The sequence below is a fragment of the Lacerta agilis genome, chromosome 13 (genome assembly GCF_009819535.1).
Source record: "Lacerta agilis isolate rLacAgi1 chromosome 13, rLacAgi1.pri, whole genome shotgun sequence".
Lineage (NCBI taxonomy): Eukaryota > Metazoa > Chordata > Lepidosauria > Squamata > Lacertidae > Lacerta > Lacerta agilis.
Window position 1 is genome coordinate 51,802,137 of NC_046324.1, and position 24,802 is coordinate 51,826,938.

Consider the following 24,802-nt stretch of genomic DNA (forward strand, 5'->3'; position numbering starts at 1 on the left):
CGGAGGGCCGCGGCCATGGCCTCCTCCTCGTCGTCTTCGCCGCCGCCGGGCTCGTCGGCGCACCAGCAGCTCCTGCAGCAGCAGCCTCAGCCTCAGCGGCGCCGGCGGAGCACCGAGGTGAGCTGCGACTCGAGCGGCAGCGCCGGCAGCGGCAGCGTCACGGTGAGGATCTGCGCCCGGAGCCCCGCGGGGGCCCAGCCGGCCAAGGCCAGCATCTCCTCCTCCAGCGGCAGCAGCTCGGGAGACGCGGCGGCGGCGGCGGCGGCGGCGGCAGCCAGGAGGGCCCAGGCGGCGGCCGGAGGAAGAGGCGGCCGGGGCAAGAAGAGAGACAAGGGCGGCGGCGGCGGCGGCTTCGGCCTGGGCCTGGGCCTCGGGCTGGGCCTGGGCTCCCGGCGCCGCTCGACGCGGCTCCCGCAGCTGTTCGAGCGCGCCTCGTCGCAGTGGTGGAACCCCACGTTCGACTCGAGCAACCTGGAGGAGGCCTGCCGGGAGCGCTGCTTCCCGCAGACGCGGCGCCGCTTCCGCTACGCGCTCTCGTACCTGGGCGCGGCGGGGCTGCTGTGGGGCGGCTACTTCGCGCTGCGGCTGGGCCCCCCCGGCGGAGGGCGGCGGCAGGCCCCCTTCGTGGCGCCCGCGCTGGCCTTCCTGGCCGCCTGCCTCGCCTTCTTCGCCTTCACCTTCACGCGCGCCTACGGGCGCCACCCGGCGCGCACCTCGCTGGCCCTCGTGCTGCTCGTCTTCGCCATCACGCTGGCGCCCCAGCTGCAGGCGCTGGGACCCCCGGCGGCGGCGGCGGCGGGCCAGGACGAGTGGGGGGCTCCCATCGGGCCCTCCCCGCCGTCGGGGCCCTGCCTGTCGCAGGTGGGCAGCTTCTCCATGTGCATCGAGGTGCTGCTGCTGCTCTACACCGTCATGCACCTGCCCCTTTACCTGAGCTTCTTGCTGGGCCTCTCCTATTCGGTTCTCTTCGAGACCTTCGGCTACTACTTCCGCGAGGAGAGCTGCTTCTCGCCCTTCGGGGAGCGTCTCCTGGCCTGGGACCTGCTCAGCAAAGCCCTGCTGCATGTGTGCATCCACGCCACCGGCATCCACCTCTTCATCATGTCCGAAGTCCGGTCCAGAAGCACCTTCCTGAAAGTGGGGCAGTCCATAATGCACGGCAAAGACCTGGAGGTGGAAAAGGCCCTCAAGGAGAGGATGATCCACTCTGTCATGCCCAGGATTATTGCCGACGACCTGATGAAGCAGGGGGACGACGAAAGCGAGAACTCCGTGAAGCGCCACTCCACCTCCAGCCCCAAAAACAAAAAGAAAAAGCCTTCTATACAGAAAAACCCTATCATATTCCGTCCTTTTAAAATGCAGCAGATAGAACAAGTCAGTATTTTGTTTGCGGATATTGTGGGTTTCACAAAAATGAGTGCCAACAAATCTGCGCATGCTCTGGTGGGACTCTTGAACGATCTCTTTGGTCGCTTTGACCGCCTGTGCGAGGACACAAAATGTGAGAAGATAAGCACTTTGGGGGACTGTTACTACTGTGTGGCAGGGTGCCCTGAGCCCCGAGAGGACCATGCTTATTGCTGCATTGAGATGGGGCTGGGCATGATTAAAGCCATTGAGCAGTTTTGTCAGGAGAAGAAAGAGATGGTGAACATGAGGGTTGGTGTTCACACTGGGACGGTCCTGTGTGGCATTCTGGGGATGAGAAGGTTCAAGTTTGATGTGTGGTCCAATGATGTCAACTTGGCCAACCTTATGGAGCAACTGGGCGTGGCAGGAAAGGTCCATATTTCAGAAGCTACTGCAAAATACTTAGACGACCGCTATGAAATGGAGGATGGAAAGGTGACTGAGCGTGTTGGTCAGAGTGTGGTTGTAGACCAGCTTAAAGGTATATATATATACGCGTGTGTGTCTAAAATGAACTGGTATACTTCAGTTCTTTCCTCCCATAACTTCTTATGCTTGTTGTGCTGACATGGGCAAGTCTGGACACATCAAGTACAACATCTGAGATTCACAGTTTTAGTTTTGAGGTTCTTGATTCTTCAAGGGATGAAAGATAAGGTATTTGATGTCATATGCTTGGCAGTTGCAATGCTTTCTGATTTTAGAACTGATTATTTTAAAGGGCAGTTTTAATAAATGTTGAATTTTAATCATCTGCCAGATATTTTATAGTTCATATACTTTCATATAGTCTATACTTTGGGTGGTTGGGTTTCAAGTGATTCATAGGCTTCTAGAAAAAAATAGGACGTTCAGGGGGGAAAAACTTTGTCTTTGTGCTGAGGAGCAGGCTGCAGACACCTCGTATTAAGGCAGATTTGCTTTTTTGTTTCTCCAGGAAAATACCACTGTTTGGTGAGTTGCAATGGTTAGAACTTGAGTTATAAAGTACTAACCTATTTTGTTGAAGCTATAAATAGATTTGAGGCACCCAATTACAAATCTGTTCTTTAGAGAACTTGTAGCAGTTTGGCAAGTACTTTAGGGAAAAGGCATATATTTTAATGAATTTCAAATAGAAGTCACCTTCTATTTGATGCTCCTCCGAAAACAGTCAAATAATAACTGTTTTGTTTCAGGTACTTTGTTCTGTATTTATGAGTCTGGGGAACAGATGATCCAAAATGAAGTATTTGATACTGTTTTAATTAATAGTCAGTTTTAGAAACTGTAGGCAAGAGCAGAGTGCACTGGAAGGCAGACAGCTAAGTGTGGGTAACAGATGGGGCATATAGCATAAAATGATGTAAAATATGCAAAGCTAAAGCTTCCTCAAGACAAGCTTGAAAAATGTTTCCATCTTTCCTCCTCTTGAGTTTTCTTAGCATGGTGAAATTTAAAAGCCAGAAAGTTGAAATGTAGTAATGGACTCAGCCTGCCTTCCTTGACAGCAGATGGAGGGTACCTGTAATTGTTATCTGTATAAATTGTTTTGAATTGTTTTGAACTGTCATTTGACCTCAACCAAGTCAGCTGCTGTTAGGACAACCTGATTTTTGGAGAAAACCTGTGCTGTTTACTCTGTGGCTCCCTGAAGTGTACAAGATATGCTGCACCCTAGACAACTAATTTACAGTATATTTGTTTATTATATACGTATCTATTTCTTTATAGCATTTATAGTCTGTGCTTTCAGTACAGAATACTCCTAGATCAGTAGTTGCAAATACAATATTAACAATTTAATAGTGAAATCTGATTTTATTTTGTTTTTTAAGAAATAGGGTTTCTGGCTATTCCAGATGTAGTAGAAAGCCTTTGATGGGAATGACTACCACAAAGCGCCTACTTTCTGTTCTAGCAGTACACTTAAGCATTTAACAAATATAAGACATAATTAGAAGATTTTCTTATGTCTATCCTGCAGAGGAGCACTGTGCTGTGTAAAGAGAAGCCTTTGTTTTCTGCAGCAACACACTTAACACTGAATGGATGTTTAACTTGCATAAACTGGATAAATTCAGTTAAAGACCTGGTTTTAAGGGTAATTCTAAACTGGGTTAAAATATAAACTGGGTTAAAAATATAATAAACATATGCAGGTAATTAATGTGGTTATGTCACTCTCATGGCTTTTATTTAGATTCAGCTCAGTTTAGTGAAAGAGGGATTAAAGTATGCAAGAATGAGCTTTGAATACTGTTAGTATACTAGATGTAGGAGTCTTTGTTGCTGCAGTTAACTATCATAGGTTCCATTTTGGAAAATAAATTCAACAGGACTTCTGTTTAAGATGTGCATAGGGTTGCAGCCTTGGAAATGTTGAAGGGGTCTTACCTTGAGTGGTGGGTCAGCTTTGTGTCCTGAAGGACTTCTATGTGTGCACAAGCCATTCTGCTTACTGCTAAATGTTTTTGACACCATGTTTGCTGTAGGAAGATAATCTGCAGGCCATTAGGCTGTACCTTCTTGCTAAACTGGTGGAGAGGTGGGGAGAGTCTTGCTAGCATTCAGCTAGTCGAGAAAAGTCTTACAATTATTCAGATGCTGCAGTGCAGTAGTCCTTGGTGCAGGATTCCCACTCTTCATAACATGTAAAGTGTGTGTGTGTGTGTGTTGTTTTTTAAGCAAACATTCACACTTGCCAATGAAATCAAGTGCTACTGCGTGGGACAGAAATGCCTACAGTATTCAAAAATTGTAAAATACTGCTGCCCTGTATTGTATAAGCCCATTCTTGCCTTTCTTTTTATTGTGAGGGATTAGGAAGGCAGGAAAAGGGAAACAAAAGTCTGTTTAGAGCAGTTTATGAAATGTCTTTTTGTTGCCAGAGGATGGGCCTGGCTGTTCCCAAGAGCAGCAGTGAGCCATGGGAATAGCTGGCTCGCTGGTAGTAGTAGCTGGCTGCTGTGGTTTACCTAGTCATAGTGGAGCGCACATTTGAGAGAGGGGTTCTACAAACAAGTGGGGGGGGAGGGATAGTAGTGGAAGAATGGTTTCAGCTTTGTTAACTGTAATTTTCCTGTAGGTTTGAAAACATACCTGATTTCTGGTTTGAAAGTGAAGGAGCCCCACTGCAGCTGCTCACAGATGCTGCTTCCAGGTCTAGAAGCAGGAGACAGAAGCAAGTTACAGGGAACCTCATCAGCCGAGAATGTTGGCAACTTAGCAAAAGGTTTCAGACAGTTGGAAAAAAACAAGGTTTGTCAAATGTATTCTTCAAACTTCTAAGGGTTATTAATCAGAAACTTGTTTGAGAAGCTTTCATTGGGGACATTAAATAGCCACTTGGGTGGTTGGAGTAGAAGTTGGAACATGCATCACTGAATCCTTGAAGAAGGAGAAATAGAAAGATTTCATTCTTCATTTTATTGCCTATGAAGCCCTAAGATGAGAGAGGAACCATACTGCATGATAATAAAGGGGAGGGTTGGCTGTGAGAGACCCGGTTCAAATTCCCATTCTGCCATGAAGCTCCCCAGGTGGACGAGTCTCCATATCTCAGTGCAACCTACCTCACAGCAGCAGTGTTAGTGAGGAAATGCTGCTTCGAGCTCTTCGGAGCAGGTGGCAAATGGAACAAGGGGGTGGCAGGGAACTCTTGTTCTCGGGTCCTGATCCTTAAGTACGATTTGTGGCCTAAGATCCCCAAATGTATGTGGGAAGAGACACACTTCTTAGCTGTGCACAATTTGGTGTGCTCTTCCAAGCATTTGTTCCTAGTGCAATATTTGTTCCTGCAAACCAGTCACTTTTCAGGGTTGCTTTTCTGATACCTACATGGGAAAAATAACTGGTTGAAATTTGTGTGTGTGTTGCTTACAAAGTAAAGCAAGTGACAGAGCAGAAACCTTTTGGTTTTGTTTTAACATAAAAGCATTCTTTAGCTTAAATGCTGTGATGGTAGAGGAAACATGATTCCATTGATTCTAATGCCTACCTTAATCATACCACTTAAACTTTCTCATAAAATTGTCAATAAATGTATCAAAAGCTTGAAAAAGGAGTTAACAAACAAAGAAGGCAGGACTCTGCCTCAAGGAGCTTGTAGGGAGGAGGAGGAGGAGTTACCTGTTTCATTAAGCCAAAGCACATGTAAACTGAACTCAAGCACTGAGTGAGTAAAGAATAAACTATATATTATTAATAATTTGCAATTTATATTAACATTTTAAAGCTAAAAATACTGTATACTGGATGTTGCGTTCCCCGCCTCCATGCTGTTAACTACCCTGGCACCCTTTGGAGAGGAAAGGTGGGATATAAGTTTTTTTATTTGTTAACTAAAAACAATGGTGTGTTGGTAGGAGCTGATGGGAGCTGTAATAAAAACGTCTGGGGTGCACCTTGCTGGTTCAGGGTGTTCCAGAGCCATTTCGAGTGCAGTCAGTAGCCCTGAGAGGCTTAGGTACAAATCCCATATTCTTTGCTCTGTAGATACTTGGTTCATCTTGGCCTGTATGAGCCTTCACAGGGTGGTGGGAGGGGTGAATAAATGAGATGTAAGGTTGTTATCAGCCTTGAGTTTGAGATGTAGGTTGGATGGACATGCCGTCAATATCAGCTGATGCATTTGTAGTTTTTAATTCATAGCAAGTCAGTAAAATATTTTACTCATCCCTTTAGGCTATGGTTCTTTATGTGATTGTGTGTTTTCAGTAAAAAAAGAATATGATTATTTTCATCTGGAATTGCAGATGAAATATTAAGGATTATGGCAGCGTGGCTGTCCTTCAAATTTATAATGAATCTTGAATAAGGTGTTTCATTATAGCCCTGGAGTGTCAGAGACAGCTGCACACCATATAGAGCTTCACCCTATATCTATGTCACACATTAATGGATTTGCTTCCTGGGGGTCATAATCCTCAGGAATTTAAAACATTCATAGAATTGTAGTGTTGGAAGGGATCCCAAAGGTCATCTATTCCAACCCCCTGCAATGCAGGAATCTCAGTATATACGTTATTACCATTAAACTTATTTCCATCGGTTGGATTGTGCTAAAAAAGGTTTCAATCAATAGAAGTCAAATTATCAACACAGGGAAAGTGTTTTTAATGGTTGATCTCTCAGAAACCAGCTTTTACTTCCAAATCTTATGTATTGAAATTCAAACACAAATTATTTCTGTGCGGCAAAGGGTTGCTACAAAATACATCACTTTAAGTGCCAAGCCCTGACTTGGTAAAGGGAAACCCCACGACGAGTGTGCAGAACGGGTCGGGTGGGGGAGCCATGCTTCTTGCATTATTATGAGGCTTTTCAGCTTTTGAATGTTGCAGCCTGTGTATACATGAGCCACAGGACAGGCTGTGGGTAGCAGTGGAAGGGGCTGTAAAAGAGAAAGCTAAGACTTGATTTTGGGGCAGTCACCTATCAGAAATTTGGAGTGGGTTGATAATCCTTCCACAAAGGCAACATTGATGGTCTGGAAGAAACAGAAGTTCAAGATTTCTGTTTCCCCCTTGCTTCCATTGGTACTCCACCAACCCTTTTATAGACAAGACTAGCCCAGTTTAAAGCATGGTCATATGAATAAGGACTTGTCTACACGAATATAAACCCGTATCAGTAGAGAGGATTGCCACTCCATGTTAATTGGGTCCATTTGCACCAACTGCATTATTTTATAGCAAACCAAGTTCCTAGAGAAACTGGTATAAGGGACCTCACTCATTTGAAGCATCTGATTTTGGAGAATGAGCATTCAACACGAGGCTTTGTCTCCAAAATGTGTACTTTATTGTAAGTGACCTCCTTACAATTATGTTACCATTTTCAGAGTACATCATTATGCAGGCAGGCATTAGATATGTCAAATGCATTTCATAAACTCAGTTGCCTTACCCAGAAATGAAATATTGGAGACTGGGCAATAATGGGCCATAATGTTCAGTTCCAGCAATTTTTTAAAAGAAGCTGTATAATAACTTAATAGCTGCTGCTTTAAGGGTTTCAAGGAAGTATGACAGTATGCCATGCAACAAACACTTTTGGGGCCTTTCCAAATCAACTTGTTGATACACCGGAACAGAGACCATTTAAAAACCAAGTTGACACTCCTGTCGATTGAGGTTTTATATTATAAAATGCAAAATAACTTCATCACTTGAGAGTCCATTCCTTTACTGGTTTTCAGGTTTTATGCTTCTCTGATATTTTATATCCAAACCTTGCTTACACAGTAATAATAATAATAATAATAATAATAATAATAATAATAATAATAATTTATTTGTACCCCGCCCATCTGGCTGGGTCTCCCCAGCCACTCTGGGTGGCTTCCACCAAACATTAAAATACATTTAAAATATCACAGTTTAAAAACTTCCCTAAACAGGGCTGCCTTCAGGAATTTTCTGAATGTCAGGTAGTTGTTTATTCCCTTGACTTCTGATGGGAGGGCGTTCCACAGGGCGGGTGCCACTACCGAGAAGGCCCTCAGTAAATCACCTGAATAGCCTGGGGCTTCTGTAATGGTTGCCTGACTGGGATAGTTTCTATAAACCACGGATGGTGTAATCTATGACCTCCCCCCATCAAATATTGTTGGACTCCAACTCTCTTTAGTCCCTGCCCACATGGCTAATGTTTAGGGGTGATGGGAGTTGTAGTCCAGTCCAGCCATATCTGGAGGGCCACTGGTTTCCTGCCCCTGCTGTAAACTATTGCAGCCTGTGTGTGTGTGTATGTGTGTGTTTGTTGTGCTTTTCTCAACAAGTACACCTTGTGAGAAAGTGGCTCTTGGTACTGTGTGTCAACTGAGATCTTCCTCCTGGTTCCTTCAAGTGAGCTGGAAGGCAGGATACAAAAAATAAGATAAATGATGAATTACAGCTGCTTCTCTATCTTTTATGGACTATGTTTTCAGCTTTAACATTCTGTCTCTGTGGCCATGAGAACTAGAAACTATTTTTTTTTAAGATGGCATTTCCATTATTCCAAACAGACTATCTAAGTACAAGTGCATTCACTGTATTTTTGTTTAATTATAGTTAGGCTTCCATTAAGTGGTGATAGCTTTTCTCATATGTGATAGTACTTTCCTTTACGCTCAAGTGATTTTAATTCTATTCCCAAATATTCAAGGAAGGAAAAAGGACAACCAAGTGGGATGTGCAGCCTGCTGGCAACATCCCATGGGCTGCATTTGAGAAACCTTTTGCCAAGAATCCTGAAATTTATACAGATTGGACATGCTAAGATTTGCAATGTCAGTGCTATTTAAAAGAGACAAATTAATCTTGCAGTGTTTTTCTCTTTTGGCTTCTAGACATGCCCTTCATGTAATACTACTTTGGCATCTGCTTCTGCTGCAAGTATAGAGGAAGGAGCTATCCAAAATGGGGGCCAGGATGAACATAAAAACAGCACAAAGGTAACACTAATTTATCAGCTTGCATTCTTCTCTAGCTCCCCTGCCTCATTCATGTGGTAAGTCCAAGATTCAGAAACCCACTTGGGGTGGTCTCGAGAGAAAACCGGCTTAACCACTGACATACAGAATTCCATTCTCAGAACTGATCTGTATACTTCCAGAAGTTACACTTGGGTGCTTCAAACTGATCACTTTGAACTATGAACTATTAGTGGTGTAACAGATTAGAGCCAGCAGCAAAGTTCCATGGCTAGCCTTATCTAGCTTCCTCCAATCCATATTTGTAGAAGAGTAAAATAAAAAATTTAAACAACCAGTGCTGGCCCAGGTATTGGATAAAGGGTGGCATAGCATAGGAATTTAAAAAGTAAATAATAAATTGTAAAATAATGTTTGATCATGCCACTGATTTTGTGCGGAGCCAGTGTGATAAGAGACCAATACAGTACATCCTGTACTCAGATCCCTGTGAACATCACTAGCTAGTTTGGGGCAAAAAGTGTAGGTTGCACAGTGCTGTGAAAATCTTTGATAGTATTATGTAAGTTTTACATAGATATACATTGAAATGAATGAACATGGCTAAGTTACATCCATTAATTTCAGTAGCTCTACGCTGCAAAAAATTTAGTTGAATACCATCCCTTCTGTTTCAGACAATGGGTGTTTTGACTTGCAAAACATCAAATAATGTACGTAAAAATAATTTGTATTGTAAAAATATCCTGAATTTTTTTTCTGTCTTAATTGTTTGGTTCTGTTCACAAACCTGAAAATCATTGAAAAAAGAAAGCTTGCAGGCTTTCTCACTCCAAATTATAAACTGTTAGAGCTGAGGCAGTTTTTCTGTCAAAATTTCTTGAGGATGAGCAATAGAATAGCACAATCACTCTGTCTCCTTGTGCTTTTGGCCCTCCTTTGATCTGAATCAGGGCCCTGGAGGATGCAGTCCAAAGTCCCAGAATGGTCTTCTAAATCCTCCACAAGAGGAGAAGCTGAGCAACAGCCAAACGTCCCTTTATGAAATGTTGCAGGAGAAAGGAAGATGGGTTGGCGTGAGCTTGGATCAATCACCACTTCTGCCACTGCGCTTCAAAAACATCAGGGAGAAAACAGACGCTCACTTTGTTGACGTGATAAAAGAAGACAGGTGAGAAGGATGGATGCGGTGGGGTGGGGTGGGGGGAATCCCAGCTTCACATACACACTGGTGGGGTCTGAACTAGCAGCAACTGAATAGGAAAGGGGTATTGATCTCATGGTGGATAGCTCAGTGGAAACATGGACCCAGTGCAGTGCATGGTAGCTGTGAAAAAGGCAAAATCCACGTTGGGGATAATTAGGAAAGGAACTGAAAATTAAACTGCTGATAGGTTACTGCTGTTATACAAATCTGCAGTGCAACCACACTCGGAGGGCTGTTTGTCGTTCTTGCCACCTCACCTCAGAAACAATAGCTGTAGAGCTGGAAAAGGGTCAGAAAAGGGCAATTGGAGTGATCAAGGGAAAGTTTGCAACATATGGTGCTTTTTAGTTTACCATTACAGAGGTACATAAGATTATGCATTGTGTAGAGAAACTGGGTAGACTCAAGTTTTCCCCAACCTCCCGTACGAAAACCCAGTGGAGTCATCACACAGCACACACTTAAACTGGATTTCACTACCCCATGATATTGTGGCAGTCGCCCACTTAGCTGGCTTTAAACTGGGATGAGGCAAGAAAATAAGGCTATGTACTACCTTCGAGGAAACAGGCTTTGAATACCAGTTGCTGGGAAACAACATTGGGGAGAGGGCCCTCGTGTTCTCCTTTTCCCCCCTGTGGGAAATGGGATGTTGGATTAAATAGCTGCTTGGTCTGATCCATCAGGGTTCTTCACATGTTCTTAAATAACTAGTCACAGTTTAAAATAAATATTTTCAGGAGGCGACTGTGAGCTTTGTCTAAGCAGCGCCTTGTTAGTGGGCAGTTGGCCATGAGCATTCAAGCCCCAGCAAAGCAGCTGATCTCTCCAGGGGTTTTGGTGCTTCTCCCCTGCTTTGACGAGGGCATCCTAGTGGGGACTGCAGCATCTCTGAGATGTGGTGTGATAGAGTGGCTGTGAGCATGAGTTGGGAGCAAAGTAGTTCCCAGTTCTAAATTCATGTTCTGCATTAACTTGCTAGGTTACTCATCTCTCAGCCTTTGTCCTCCATCTGCATGTGTGGATAATAATACTGGGCTACCTTATATGGGTGTTGCAAAGATGATATGCAACATCTTAATCTTCCAGTAAGTTTTTGCCATTTCTGCATACTCCAACGGTTTGTGCAAATTGGGTTTACATTTTGCCACACAGGCTTGCTCCCCATCTTAGTGTAAATGGAAATTATTACTGTGCCGCCCATCTGACTGGGTTGCCCCAGGCCCTCTGGGCAGCTTCCAACAAATTAAAACATAATAGGTCTATGCACAAAGGAAGTAACATGCTACCTCATAACTTGCAGGACGTTAGTGCCATCCATGGTGAGACTTTGAATCTGTAAATTGTGCAAGTGATGTGTGCAGCCCTTGAGGACAATATGGGACGACATTTCCCATATAGAAGGGGGGGGGGGGTGTCTCAGAAGTGGAGTTACTTGCAAGACGTAGGTGGATCATTCTGTTGTTATGCCTCACCATAATTGTAGCTCCCCTGGAGGCTGGAGGTTGTTAGTCCAACCGCCTGCAATGCCAGAATCTCCCTCAGCCAGTCCCTGCCTGCTTTCTTACTTCACAGTCCAGCAGGTAGCACACGCTGTCAGCTTCCTCCTCCTCCTCCTCCTCCTCCTCCTCCTCCGTCTCAGTGTTGCCGTTATACAATCCAGTAGGGGGGAGGATGGGGACAAAATTAGAATTGGCTCTGTCTAGCTGATGGAAATATTCTGAGCGCTGCCTTCCTTCCTTGTGTGAACACAGATACTGAATAGTGAGAGACTAAGAGCGGTTGCTCAACCAAGAAGTAACCTGGAAATGGAACGTTAGGAATTGTTTTTTCAAATGATAATTATGCAAAAGTAAACTCTTTTCCATTCTTCCTCTAGCTTGATGAAAGACTATTTTTTCAAGCCGCCCATTAACAGACTGAGCCTGAACTTCCTGGATCAGGAATTGGAGATGAACTATAGGAGCAGCTATCAAGAAGAGGTGTGTTTGTGTGTGCTGTGTGTTGTGTATGTTCTGGTTGTCTCTGAGGATCAAACTAATGAAGTGCTCATTTTTCACTGAAAAGTAGTCCTGGAGTGTTGCATTTTGTGGAGGGAGGGGTGCTTTATCATTGTCCTCCGCTCTTAATCTCACCCAGCCCAGTTGCTTTTGTCCCAGGGTTCTGAATTCATACTTCTGAACATACATTTGGAGCTTTGTAGGAGGGGAGAGAGATGCTTTAACTCCTTCATGTCTGTGGCTTTTAGGAGTTGTTTTGGAGGATGTGATGGTTTGTACTCTGTTCCTTTTTGGGCAGTTACTGAACTTGATGCCAGGATGGTTTAAGGGTAGAGAACCATACGCTGTTGCAGGAACCATGGAATCATAGAATTGTAGAGTTGGAAGGGACTCCGAGGGTCCTCAAGTCCAGCCCCCTGCAATGTAAGAATCTCAACTAAAGAATCCATGACAGATGGCCATCCAACCTCTGCTTAAAAACCTCCTGTGAGTTGAAGGGAATCCATTCCACTGCTGAACACCTCTTTACTGTCAGAAAGTTATTCCTGATGTTGAGTCGGAATCTCCTTTCTTGTAACTTGAAGCCATGGGTTAGAGTCCTACCCTGGAGCAGGAGAAAATGAGCCTGCTCCATCTTTCATATGACAGCATCTGAACATCCTTTATGTAGGCAAAAGATAGGACAAAGGTCCATCACACTGTAAAGGTTATCAGTCCTTTAACCATCCTGAACATGCAGTGCTACCCTGGGGGAGTTTCTTAACAGTCATGGGAGCTTTGCCTGTTCTTAAATTGTTTGTAAGGTGTTTCCTAATATCCAGTCTAAATTTGCGTTGCTGAAATCCCTTGTGTTTTGTTACACTATCACTGGTTCTGTTGAATAGTCCCCTCACGGGGCCTTTTGAAGACCGCAAAGCTGCAGCTGCCCCCTGCATTCAGCACTGCAATAAGTTGCCATTGAGAGTGTGGGATATAAGATACTGTCCGAAGGCAACTCAGCAGCTGGCAGCTGAACTGAATGGCCTCCCGGAAGGAGGGCTCCTAGCAATGCAGTCAGAGCTGAGGAATGTACACAGCTGAAGAATAAAAAGGCAGCTGGCTGCATTTCGAAAGCTGAGAACAAGAAAGCAGGTAAGGGTGACAGTTTTGGGCAAAGGGGAGCCTAGAGGATGGAGAGTGGAGGTGCAGTAAGAGGATGGGAGGGAAGGAAGGAGAACAAAAGGGTTGAGGACAGGAACAGGGGGAAGCTGCTGAGAAGCTTCACTCCAGAGCAGGAGGAACAGAAATAGTACTCTTTATTTTCTTGGGTTAAAAAATCTCCTTTTTACCCTATCATGCTGAAGGAAGGCCAAAGGAGGGTAGAAAAGGAGAATATTTTAACCCAAGGAAATAAAGCACACAAATGGACAGAATCAGTGATGAGTTATTTATATGTAAAAAAATTTATACTGACTTGTTTTTAATGTTTGTTTTTTATTTGTGTGTTTTTAAATGAATATATTATATTGCTCTTTGTAAACAGCTTGGAGGTTTTCAGTTGAACAGGTGGTATATACATTTTATTAAATAATGTAACAGCTTCCTTCTGTCTCCCACCCCCAAAAGCTCTGTCTGTGCCATTGTATTTGACAGAAATGCCCACACTGGATTTGATTCTCTTTAAAAGACAAACAAGAAAGAAAGAAAGAAAGAAAGAGGGCACCCACATATTGGTGCACTGTGTCATTCTGTTCTTTTTGCCTTCATCTGAAACAGGTTATGAGGAACATCCCCGTGAAGACCTTTGCCAGTGCTACCTTTAGTTCACTTCTGGATGTTTTGCTGTCCACAACAGTCTTCCTCATCCTCTCTGTCACCTGCTTCCTGAAGCATGGGATGGCTGCAACTCCTCCCCCACCTGCAGCAGTGGTTGTGGTGGTCATTGCCATTCTGCTGGAGGTGCTGTCCCTTATCGTCTCCATTAGGTAAATGAGGCAGAGTCTGGATCACTCACAGGGTGCGTAGGATAGCAGCAGAGGCTGGGCCTGCTTCTTGGATTTGAAATGGGAATAGCTAAGAATGGGATAGAGAGTTCTGCGTGGGCCTTCGCAACTCTGGTGTATGAAAAACAGACTCCTCCTTTCACCACTTCGAAGTGAGCCGTGACTCTCAGATTTGTTCTAGTGGTCTAACCTAGGCCAGGCAAAACCCACTTGAGTCACTTTGGACATAATTAAACGTGTAAGGTAGCGCAGCGCAGCTCCCTCTCATCCTAAAGGTGAGAACATGACAGGAAAGGGAAGAGAGCAAGATCCAACAAAGTGGTGGGGCTGCGGCTGCTAGTCTGATTAAGAGAGGAGATCAAGCATGCCATTTCCTTGCTTAGAGGCCGGCTCCGAGCAAAGTGCCTCGAGGACTTCAGCTAATACAGAGAGACTTGCAAACCCCTTCCTCTCCGCTTCTTTGCCTTTCTAGGCTCAGTTCTGTCATAGATAGAGGCGGCTACACTGGCTGACTTAGATGTGTTTTGTTTTCAGAATGGTGTTCTTTCTGGAGGACGTAATGGCTTGCACGAAGCGGCTGTTGGAGGGGATTGCCGGCTGGTTGCCGCGACACTTCATTGGTGCCGTTTGGATCTCCCTCCCCGCTGTCGCAGTCTTCTCACACTTCACCTTGGAATTTGAAACAAACATTTATGTAAGTCATACCTTACTGAATCCCATGACTTGACTAGTTTTTCTGTGCTCCCGCTGTATCCTGTGAGGAGGCAGGCAGAGGATGGAGATTGAGAACCACAAGTTGGTTCTCTCACTTCCTTTTTTTTCCAAATCTCAGTTACCAGAAATGTTGTTGGGTAGACACTTCCCTGGGTGCCCAAAAGTATGCAGGTTGCTTTCTTCCCGAGAGGAGTTGGAAGCAGCACTGAGGGGGATGGGAAAGGAGGTGCCTAGCAGGCTAGGGCTCAACATCTGCCAATTCCAGTGAGCTGGCTATGGGGTGCTTCATTCTTCAAAGGAGAGAGAGAGTAGGCAACATTGGAGAGGCTGGCTGCATGTGAAGCCAACATACGTTAAGTGGAGTGAGCGCTGTTGTGAGCCTGAAGAGGGGAGGCAGTGCCGGATTTACATATAAGCTAAACAAGCTATAGCTTAGGGCCCCACTCTCTTGGGGGCCCCAAAAAAATTTAAAGGGAAAAAAACCTGGATGTACATTTCCAAAACATAAGATAAAAAACAAATAAAATAAAACGTACATATAGCAACAGTGTTTTGTGTTGTGTATGGACCTATTAGGTCCATAAATTACCATATAGCATATATTCAACACAAAAAACAGCAACAATTTGTTGTTGACAAAGGACAGCTGGACATATAAAGGGCCCCATGACCTTCAGTAGCTTGGAGTCTCATCAAACCTCAATCCAGCCCTGAGGGGAGGCATAATGACTAGTGAAATTTTGGCTTGCCAACCACAGCCATTAAAAAAAAAAGTGGATTCCTGTGCATTTACTTAGACATCCCATTCCAATAGATCATATATGACTAATAGCTGCTGTTTCTATTTGTTGCAGTATACCATGTTTATGTGTTCTGCAATTCTCATCACTATTGTCCAGTACTGTAACTTCTGCCAGCTCAGCTCCTGGATGAGATCATCTCTGGCCACTCTGGTTGGAGGAGTCTTGCTGGTTTTGCTGTGGGTGCCTCTGTGCGCTGACAGGTGAGCCTTTGAGGGAACGTGGTGCTTCCTGCCTGTTGCCTGTGAGTTGGGACACTGTCTTTTCCCCAGTGAGGAGTCTTGGAGAACATCATCAGGCAGCTGGAGTGAAATAGGTGTTCTTCGGGCTCATCCCTCTTCCACCTGCAGGTGGATTCACCAGGTGTCTTAGCTGATTAGAAGCGCTGCCACTTCAGCCATCAGGTGTATACTTTGACGTTTTGTGAAGTAATGTGCTTAACCCCTGGGGGGAAGGAGGAGTGAGGCTGGTGTATAACTCCGTGTCAGAATGGGTATTTAGCAGCCCAGAATGAGATTCGGAGAGTGGCAGCCAGGAGGGGTGTTTTGTTTTTCTCTTTTTAGGGGGTGTTTTTTTGCAACTGTTCTTTTTTTTCCATCCATGCTTTTGATTTGTTGTTGTCTGTCTCTTGGGTTTTTGTTTCAGCTCTGTGGAGGAATCATATATTGAATCAGTAAAGAACTTTAGGTAAGCATTCGTTGGATTTCCTTTTGTTTCTGGCTATTGCTGAGCCTGGCAGCCTTTTCCTTAAGTCTTTATATCAACCAGCAGCTTTTTTAGACTTTGAACAATTGCTTTCTCCTTCTCCCCTACCCCCCAACTTATATTCACAAGGTTTTGAGAAGCTCTGGAACTCTGTATCTGAAGTCACCATGCTTTACTGCATGATAGCAATCAGGTGGATGTCTATGCCTTTTCCTTTTTGGTTTGAGCTTGGATTTGAGGTTCCTGGCATCCTGCCCATTATTGTTCGGTGTAAGGAAAATGGAAACGGCCAAGTGGAGGATAATCATCTCCAGTTTCTACTCACATCATTTGTAAGGCGACCAGTTTGTATTTCGGATCAGTGGGTGCTCGGAGCCTCCAGCCTGAGCTTGCCCTCCCACGGTCCTGATCCACAGGCCCAAAAGAGAGCCTGTGCCGAGTGGTTGGATGTAGGGATACCAAAACAGAATGTAAAAAATGCCAGATCGGCCAATTCTAGTGCATTTTTAGAAGAAAGTGTAAACTAGCAGCACAGCCTGCAGAGCCTTTATGCCAGGCATAGGCAGACTCAGCCCTCCAGATGTTTTCCCAATTCCCATCATCCCTGACCACTGGTCCTGTTAGCAAGGGGTGATGGGAGTTGCAGTCCCAAAACATCTGGAGGGCCGAGTTTGCCTGTGCCTGCTTTATGCCGTTACAGACTCTGAAACAGGAAGCGCCCGTCATGACTTGGGTGCACCCTGGAAAACATTTATGTATCACTTACACAAAGCACAGCATATGTCAGTTTGGCCAGAACCTCCCATTGATGAAGGCATGGGCAGCAGGCCCTCCAGTCTTACAGATAGCTCCCCCCCCTAGGCCAATAACTGAACGTCTCAAGCCCCCAGATAAGCATAACGTAAAAGCAAGCCAAGTAGCATAAACATAATGTGAGCTGCTTCTGGCAGAGACTGCCAATTTGTCCTGAATTTATCTTGGCTACCAAGGTGGTGTTTACAGGCCTTCCAGAACATTTCCCCCGTTTGGTTCTACACAGCCACCATCCTCATAAAACATGCACCATGCATGTGTTAAAATGGCCTTTTCGTGTGAATTTAACTAAACACATTAAGGACCATCTTTTGGACCTGGTCATCCAACATGGACTAAGTCTCTCTGTGAGAGAAAGATGTTTACTGAACCTTGTGAACTGTGGTGCAAGTCTCTTGTTGCCAGGAGTGTGGAGACTTCCTTGGTATAAAGAAGCTGTAACATGTGAACCTTGGAGACAGCAGACATACATGAGGCTCATTGCCCATTTCTGAAGAATTGCTTGATGCAGTAACTGATGCATCAGGGCAGGTACACATTTTGTCAAGCAGCTGTTGCTGCAGTGGGAATAGTGGCCTGTGAATTTTCTTGCTGATCTGGTGCTTCTTTCATTTCAGTTTCAGCTCCATGGAAATCTTCAACTCTACACAGAACATCAGGTAATCAATAACACCTAGCAGTCTTCCTTGCACTTTCTGCTTTCTCCTCAAAGGCTTAAATGAAATGCTATAACAATTTTTTAAAGAAAGCTTTAAAAGAACTTATTTAAAACTATTACAGTGGTACCTTGGTTCTCAAACTTAATCCGTTCCGGAAGTCTGTTCCAAAACCAAAGCGTTTCAAAACCAAGGCGTGCTTTCCCATAGAAAGTAATGCAAAAGGGATTAATCCATTCCAGACTTTTAAAAGCAACCCCTAAAACAGCAATTTAACATTAATTTTACTATCTAACAAGACCATTGATCCATAAAATGAAAGCAATAATCAATCTACTGTACTATAAAATAAATAAGACAATATTGTAGACGATAAAAATTTAAATTACCGTATTTTTTGCTCCATAAGACGCACTTTTTTCCTCCTAAAAAGTAAGGGAAAATATCTGTGCGTCTTATGGAGCGAATGGTGGTCCCTGGAGCTGAATTGCCCAGGGGCCAAAAGCAGATTGTGCTTTTTATTTTACAAAGAGGAAAGGGAGTGTTGAAAGGACCCCCTCAGCAACTGATCAGCAACAGATCGGGAGAGAGATAAGAGTCCCCGGCTCCCTTTCAGCCCCGCCCTCCTTTGTTGAATGTGCTGCAGAGGGAGGTTGTTTGTTTCCCCAGGACATGTGACTGGCTGATTAGATTATCTGACTGGAAACAGTAGAAACAGCTCCCATAAGATTTTTCAGAAATGTGAGTTAAACCCCATAAAAATGGGGCTTTTCCTCTTTGCTTTTCCCCCTTTGCAAAAGGAGCTTTGCTTTTCCCCCTTTGCAAAAAAAAAGCTGCAAAACCTTTAGCTGATCCTTTAAAAAAAAAGGCCTTTTGCCTTTGCAAAAACAGCTGCAAAACTTTTAGCTGATCCTCAAAAAACACACACACACACACACACACAAAAAAACCCCCAGGGCTTTTAGAGGAGGAAAACCAGAAAAATATTTTTTTTTCTTGTTTCCTCCTCTAAAAATGAGGTGCGCCCTATGGTCCAGTGCGTCCTATGGAGCAAAAAATACGGTAATTTTTTTCTTCCCTGCACTGATGATAGTCATTGTTTGGATGGGTTTTTTTATCCATTTCCTCAGTCACACAATCAATCAATCAGTAGCTGAACTGGGTTCCACACAGTCATAAAAACAAATTTACCAAAAAAGCCTCAAAAACAAAAGTTCAAAATAAATAGCAAAAACAAAATTGCCAAACTTAATCCATACCGGAAGTCCGTTTAACTTCCAAAATGTTCGAAAACCAAGGCACAGCTTCTGATTGGTGCAGGTGCCCCGGAACAATAGCCAGCAGCTGCATCAGACATTCGGCTTCTGAAAAACGTTTGAAAACCAGAACACTTACTTCCAGGTTTTCAGCGTTTGAGAATCAAGGCATTTGAGTACCAAGGCGTTTGAGAACCAAGGTACCACTGTATGCTATAAAAGCTTGCTTGTGTATTGATTAGAAACACTAAAAAAGGTCAAATGTACACTGAATTCCATGTCCAAAGAGTTACACATCAACAGCCTGCTTCAGAATTTAGCTCAGGAACAACCAAACTGACTGTAAAAAAATGCCAAATAAACTCGAGAAATATAACAGTTGCCTGGATTTAAAAAAAGAAAGAAAAGAAACAATGCAGTGTGTGCCTAGATTGTTGCTAGTTTTGAAGCCTGGTATATGTGGTGTCACAGAAGTGAGAGAAGAGGAAACACTCACCATGTGGCTGTACCCTAAATAATGGCTAGAACAGAAGTAGCTGTTTTCAGACTTAAGAAATGGTTTTTCATTTAAGGGCTTGATCAACATAAAACTTCATTATTTTCATCACTTCAAGGTGAATGTCTGAAGCCACCAAGCTATATATAGGTAAAACTCCAGTGGAATCCCTGGGACTAAGAAATGGAAATTCTAAATGTAGATTAAGCTCACTAAATCCTGCATTTATTACCTCTCCTATTCATTTCTTTTGCTGTATTTGGATTTCAGCTCCACAGAAATCTATCTTCAGTCAGAACAGAACTATAGGTAAGAATTGATACCTAGCTCCCAGTTTTTTTGTGTGTTTTTCCTTTGCTTGCTTGCTTGATCATTCATATTTCTGAAATTTAGAGAGTGGTGTAGTCAGATTAGTCAGTCATATTATCTGCAGATAACTGTGACAGATGAAGGTTAAACAGACTCTCGCATGAAAACTTGGGATGAGTCTCTAAGTCTGACAAAATACTTAATTTGACATCTGAGGACCAAACTGGACATGATGTGATTCACCCAAGTAGTAACTAATTGTGACACGATCCGTGTATGTGTGTGAGAGAGTGAGGGGGAAGGAGGTAGGGAGAGGGAAAGTAAATAGCAATTGGAGAAAATCTGGATTGGAACAAAACTGATACACCACAACGTAAGTGGTGAACCTGCAAATGGATTTTTGGAGGGGTTCAGAAAATTGTGAAACATGATATACTATCAGGACCCAATTTGCCCTCTTAAATCTCTATACAGTGGTACCTCGGTTTTTGAACGTCTCCATTGACGAAATTTTCAGTTTTTGAACGCTGTAAACCCAGAAGTAAATGCTTCGTTTTCAAACACGCCTTGGAAGTCAAATATGAAACGCGGCTTCCGTTTTGAGTTTTCCGTTTTGAGGCTTCTGTGTTGAGTTTCCCGTTTTTGAACATTTCGAAACACAAACGGTCTTCTAGAATGGATTACGTTCAAAAACCGAGGTGCCACTATACTAGCTAAAATAAATATTTGAAGAATAAGGATTTGATTGTTTGCCTTTTGTTGGCAGCACAGAATTTTATTTGGTTTGCTAATTTTGTGTTTTATTTGCATATATTTAGTTAAATGTTTTGTATGTATACATTGGCCTCATATCTGAGTGATAAAACTTCAAAAGAGTTTTAGGTTTTATACAACTACGTTTTACTTAGAGTATACCCATAGAAAACAATAAAATGTTTTTGAAAAAGAAACTAGGCAGTGTGTATGTGTGTGTAGTCTGGATCTTTGCTCACCACTCCAAAAAAGAGAGAGAGTCCCATTGTGTGAATGACATGGTGTATAGTTTGGTCCTGCGCATATGAATTTGTCACAATTGTCTCTGTTGCCATGGGGGACTAGAAAACCATATTTTAAAATAGAATAACATTTTAAAATAGAGTAACGTTGTGTGCTTGTGATTAGAATATAGGAATATAAGAATATAGGAAACATACAATTGCTTTTTTCTTTTCTTTTTTTACATTTACTCTGTGTATGTGCGAGTGTCTGTATTTTCTTTAAAAACTTAACTCCAGCTCCATAAGGAATCCATGCTACCGATCAACCTTGGAAGACTTCAAGAGGCCAGCAGACCTTATTGGCCATGAAGTGATTCTGGGCTTCTTCCTTCTTCTCCTCCTGGTTTGGTTCTTAAACCGTGAGTTTGAAGTGAGCTACCGCCTGCATTACCATGGAGACGTGGAAGCCGACCTTCACCGCACCAAGATCCAGAGCATGAGGGACCAGGCGGACTGGCTGCTGCGGAATATCATTCCGTACCACGTGGCGGAGCAGCTGAAAGTCTCGCAGAGCTACTCCAAAAACCACGACAGTGGCGGCGTGATCTTTGCCAGCATCGTGAACTTCAGTGAGTTCTACGAGGAGAACTACGAAGGAGGCAAGGAGTGTTACCGAGTCCTGAACGAACTGATCGGGGATTTCGACGAGCTGCTGAGCAAGCCTGACTACAGCAACATCGAGAAGATCAAAACCATCGGGGCCACGTATATGGCCGCCTCTGGCCTGAACACGTCCCAGTGCCAAGACAGCAACAGCCCACACGGCCACTTGCAAACCCTCTTCGAATTTGCCAAAGAAATGATGCGAGTGGTTGATGACTTTAACAACAACATGCTGTGGTTCAATTTCAAACTACGGGTTGGCTTCAACCACGGCCCCTTGACTGCCGGGGTCATTGGCACCACCAAGCTCCTGTATGACATTTGGGGTGACACTGTGAACATTGCCAGCAGGATGGACACGACCGGAGTGGAGTGTCGCATCCAGGTGAGTGAAGAGAGCTACCGCATCCTGAACAAAATGGGGTATGACTTTGATTACAGGGGGACGGTGAACGTGAAGGGCAAAGGGCAGATGAAGACCTTCCTGTACCCCAAGTGCATGGACAACGGGATCGTCCCCCACCACCAGCTATCTATATCTCCAGACATCCGTGTTCAGGTGGATGGCAGCATTGGGCGGTCTCCGACGGACGAGATCACCAACCTGGTGCCTTCTGTACAGAATTTGGACAAAATGCCCCACGTCTCGGACCATAATTTGGAGCTCAAGGGCGGGCTCTCCTGTTTCAAGAATCTCCCAAAAGAGACAGTGAAGCCAGAGGATGGGCGTAGGTTTGGTAAGTCTGTTGAGAAAAATGACTGCAAAGAAGCAGGTCCCGGTGAGACCAATGAGCTGACTAAGCTGAATAACTCGCGGAGCGTATGATGTGCTAGAGAGCTGTGTGGTGTGCTCTGTCTACAAGAGTGCAGGTGCTCTCGGCAGGCTGCGTTCTCCTGGAGGAGGGGGCAGGAGAGGGAGTGGCTGGACGGCTCTGTCACCTGACTTCACTGGTCACTGGTGTGCCAGGGCTTTTGTGCCTCTCTCACCCCCCAGTTCCCCTTGGAACAGTCTTTCAGCTGAGATGAGACACCAAGTGCCTTCAGACAGACTCTGCTGGACTCCTTGTCTAGGAACAGAGGCACAAAGTTGACCATATGTTCGATGGAAAAGCCGTGGTTATATCATTTTTATTGTTTCTCACTGGCACTACTATTTTGTTTTTGTTTTGCCTATTGCAGCTCCTGTATGTTAAGCCTTTTGTATGTAAACACAGACAAATGCATGTTTACCTGACTGACACAAACAGCCACTAAGGGAAGATGATGTGAGGCGAGAGAGGGGTGGGCAGCTGGAGGAGGAGGAGGAGGAGGAGGAGCAGGGAGCTTGCCTTGGCAGTCCAGCACTTACCTGAAGTGATCCGTGGGCTGCTCTGTTTGCCATAATCAGACTCAAGTGCCCTTGTGTGTTCTGGGACATGTGGCCTCTTGCCATTCACCCCCCAGGCCTCTGCCGTGTTGGGATTGGCGCTGGCTGCACAGTGCTCCAGCAGCAGAAGAAGCGTGGCCAATCTCAGTCTCAGGTGTTTCGCTTCTGACCCCTGCCAGGAGGGACACCTGAGCATTTGGGTGAAACTGTTTCCTCTAAATCTGGTCAGGCCTAAGAGAAAGAACTACCATAATAAATGATGGGGGGTTGTCCCTTCCTTTTTATTCCTCCCTCCCCCCTTAATTCTGTATTTGTGGAGACAGTAGGGATTGTAAGCAGTGGTGCCGATTGTAAGGCAGGTGCCAATTTAGCGTGTCTGCATACTCAGTCCAGCCTTTCTTTAGGCAGAGTTGGTGCCAACAGCACTCAAGCTGTCAGACGTGGCTGACTTCGCAGGGTTGGGGCACGTATTTTGCCCTTATAGTGTATGTCCTTTTTGGGAGTTGGAATGAGCAGTCTGTTCAGAGCTGAAAAGCACATGAGTAGGGAGATCATAAGCCTTCAGTGCTTTATTGTGTGGATTCAGTCAGAATGAACTCCCTTTGACAATATTTTTTTTTTGCATTTTCACTCCTGTTGTATTACTGAATGAAGAGCCAAATTTTGTGATTCACCTAAAGGTGATGTAGCCAAGCATAAATTTGTCCCACAAGTACACATGCAGAATAAAGTAGGGGCTGTTCTACGTTTTTGCAAGTTTAGAAGATGTGAAAAGGGTTAAAGTACTTTAGGGTTAGAAAGTTTGTTGTTTCATAGAACACTTCCTCTTGCACTTTCTTATCCTGCAACCTAAATTGGTCCAGTAAAAAGCTAGCATCTCCTGTGTTCTGACCTTTGGAGTGAAATGGACAACTATGACCATTCTCATCAGCTGGTTGCTTCTGTTAATAGGTTGACATGCTAATCTTCTTTAAAACTAAAGCCAGGCTCCCTTTCTTTTGGCTCAGTTGTTAAGAGCATCCCTGGAATTTATGATCATAAAGGGGCTTTTGCCTGATATCACATAGAAGACCTTTTCTGTGGGCCACTCTCTCTTCTGCATGTCTCACATTCCGACACCCACACTGAGCAGCATTGTAATATGTGCATCTTCCGATAAAAGCCTTTGGGGCTGAACCAACATGGGGGTAGTGAATTTCCAGTGCAGGCTAGGTCTAGGAGGACAAAGCTGCATGCTTCTCAATATGGAGTTAAAAACAATCTTATTTTCTTCAGCCCCAAGTACAGTTCTATCCTCCACTGTGGCTGCAATCCTAAGCACATTTACTAGGTAGTAACTCCAGCGCACGCAGTGGACTTAATTGTGAATAAAATGTGTCGGAGGAGGCTGTTCCTTGAGTTGGGCTTTCCAGAAGATTAGTGTCATTTTGTAAAATTCTCTTGCCTCAGTCAAATCAAAGAAACTTTCAAAGGTAATTGCCAGGATTCCAGCTTCTGGTTTCTCAACTGAACTGCTGTTTTCCCCTCGGCTGAGCTGATTTAGTCCCAAGGTGTTGCCAGGCCACCTGCAGCATACAGAACAGAGCTGGGGTTCAACAAGAGCTAAAAGTCAGAAGAGGAAAGTTTAAGGATGCTGATAATAGCCAGCAAGGATGATGGCATGTGGTGGATCTGGCCCTGTGAGCATGAGAGGCTTTTTCTCTCAGTTGTGAGAATTGTTGGAAACTTGTAGATTTCTAGCCACAAGGAATTTGGCTATTTATTTTTGTGAAAAGACTGCAATAGAGGAGGGAAGAGCAGCACTGCCCCGGCTTGGGGGAATGTTCCTAAGACCAGCTCTTTGCAGTGTAAACAATGCTCAAATGGTCTTTTATTTCGTGGTTTGTTTGTTTTTTATTTGTGTAGGTGCTTCGGGCCCTTGGCAAATGTATCTTGCTCTCTGCCAAATGTATCTTGCTCTCTGTCTTTAGTCGTGGGGCAGGGGTTGGCTTGCTCCTTCCTGGCCAGGCACGTGGGAGGTATGTTCAGCTTGATTTTTTAAGGCTC

At 44.3% G+C, this 24,802-nt stretch overlaps 1 protein-coding gene across 1 annotated transcript; it reads left to right on the forward strand.

Annotated features, from left to right (window-relative positions):
• ADCY9 (adenylate cyclase 9) lies at positions 1-23,571 on the forward strand. Its single transcript, XM_033166506.1, has 12 exons — positions 1-1,894; positions 4,481-4,653; positions 8,729-8,833; positions 9,766-9,983; positions 11,899-12,001; positions 13,775-13,983; positions 14,536-14,695; positions 15,570-15,718; positions 16,161-16,202; positions 17,651-17,692; positions 19,712-19,750; positions 21,025-23,571. The coding sequence occupies exons 1-12, from the start codon at positions 16-18 to the stop codon at positions 22,214-22,216; spliced, it is 4,311 nt and encodes a 1,436-aa protein (XP_033022397.1). The 5' UTR covers positions 1-15; the 3' UTR covers positions 22,217-23,571.
• The last annotated feature ends 1,231 nt before the right edge of the window (positions 23,572-24,802 follow it).

Bases quoted from the DNA above. Each gene is read 5' to 3' on its own strand.
- ADCY9 (XM_033166506.1), top strand. From the start codon at position 16: ATGGCCTCCTCCTCGTCGTCTTCGCCGCCGCCGGGCTCGTCGGCGCAC. The intron at 4,654-8,728 runs GTTTGTCAAATG...TTTGGCTTCTAG, and splicing joins GACAGTTGGAAAAAAACAAG to ACATGCCCTTCATGTAATAC. The intron at 19,751-21,024 runs GTAAGAATTGAT...ACTTAACTCCAG, and splicing joins CAGTCAGAACAGAACTATAG to CTCCATAAGGAATCCATGCT.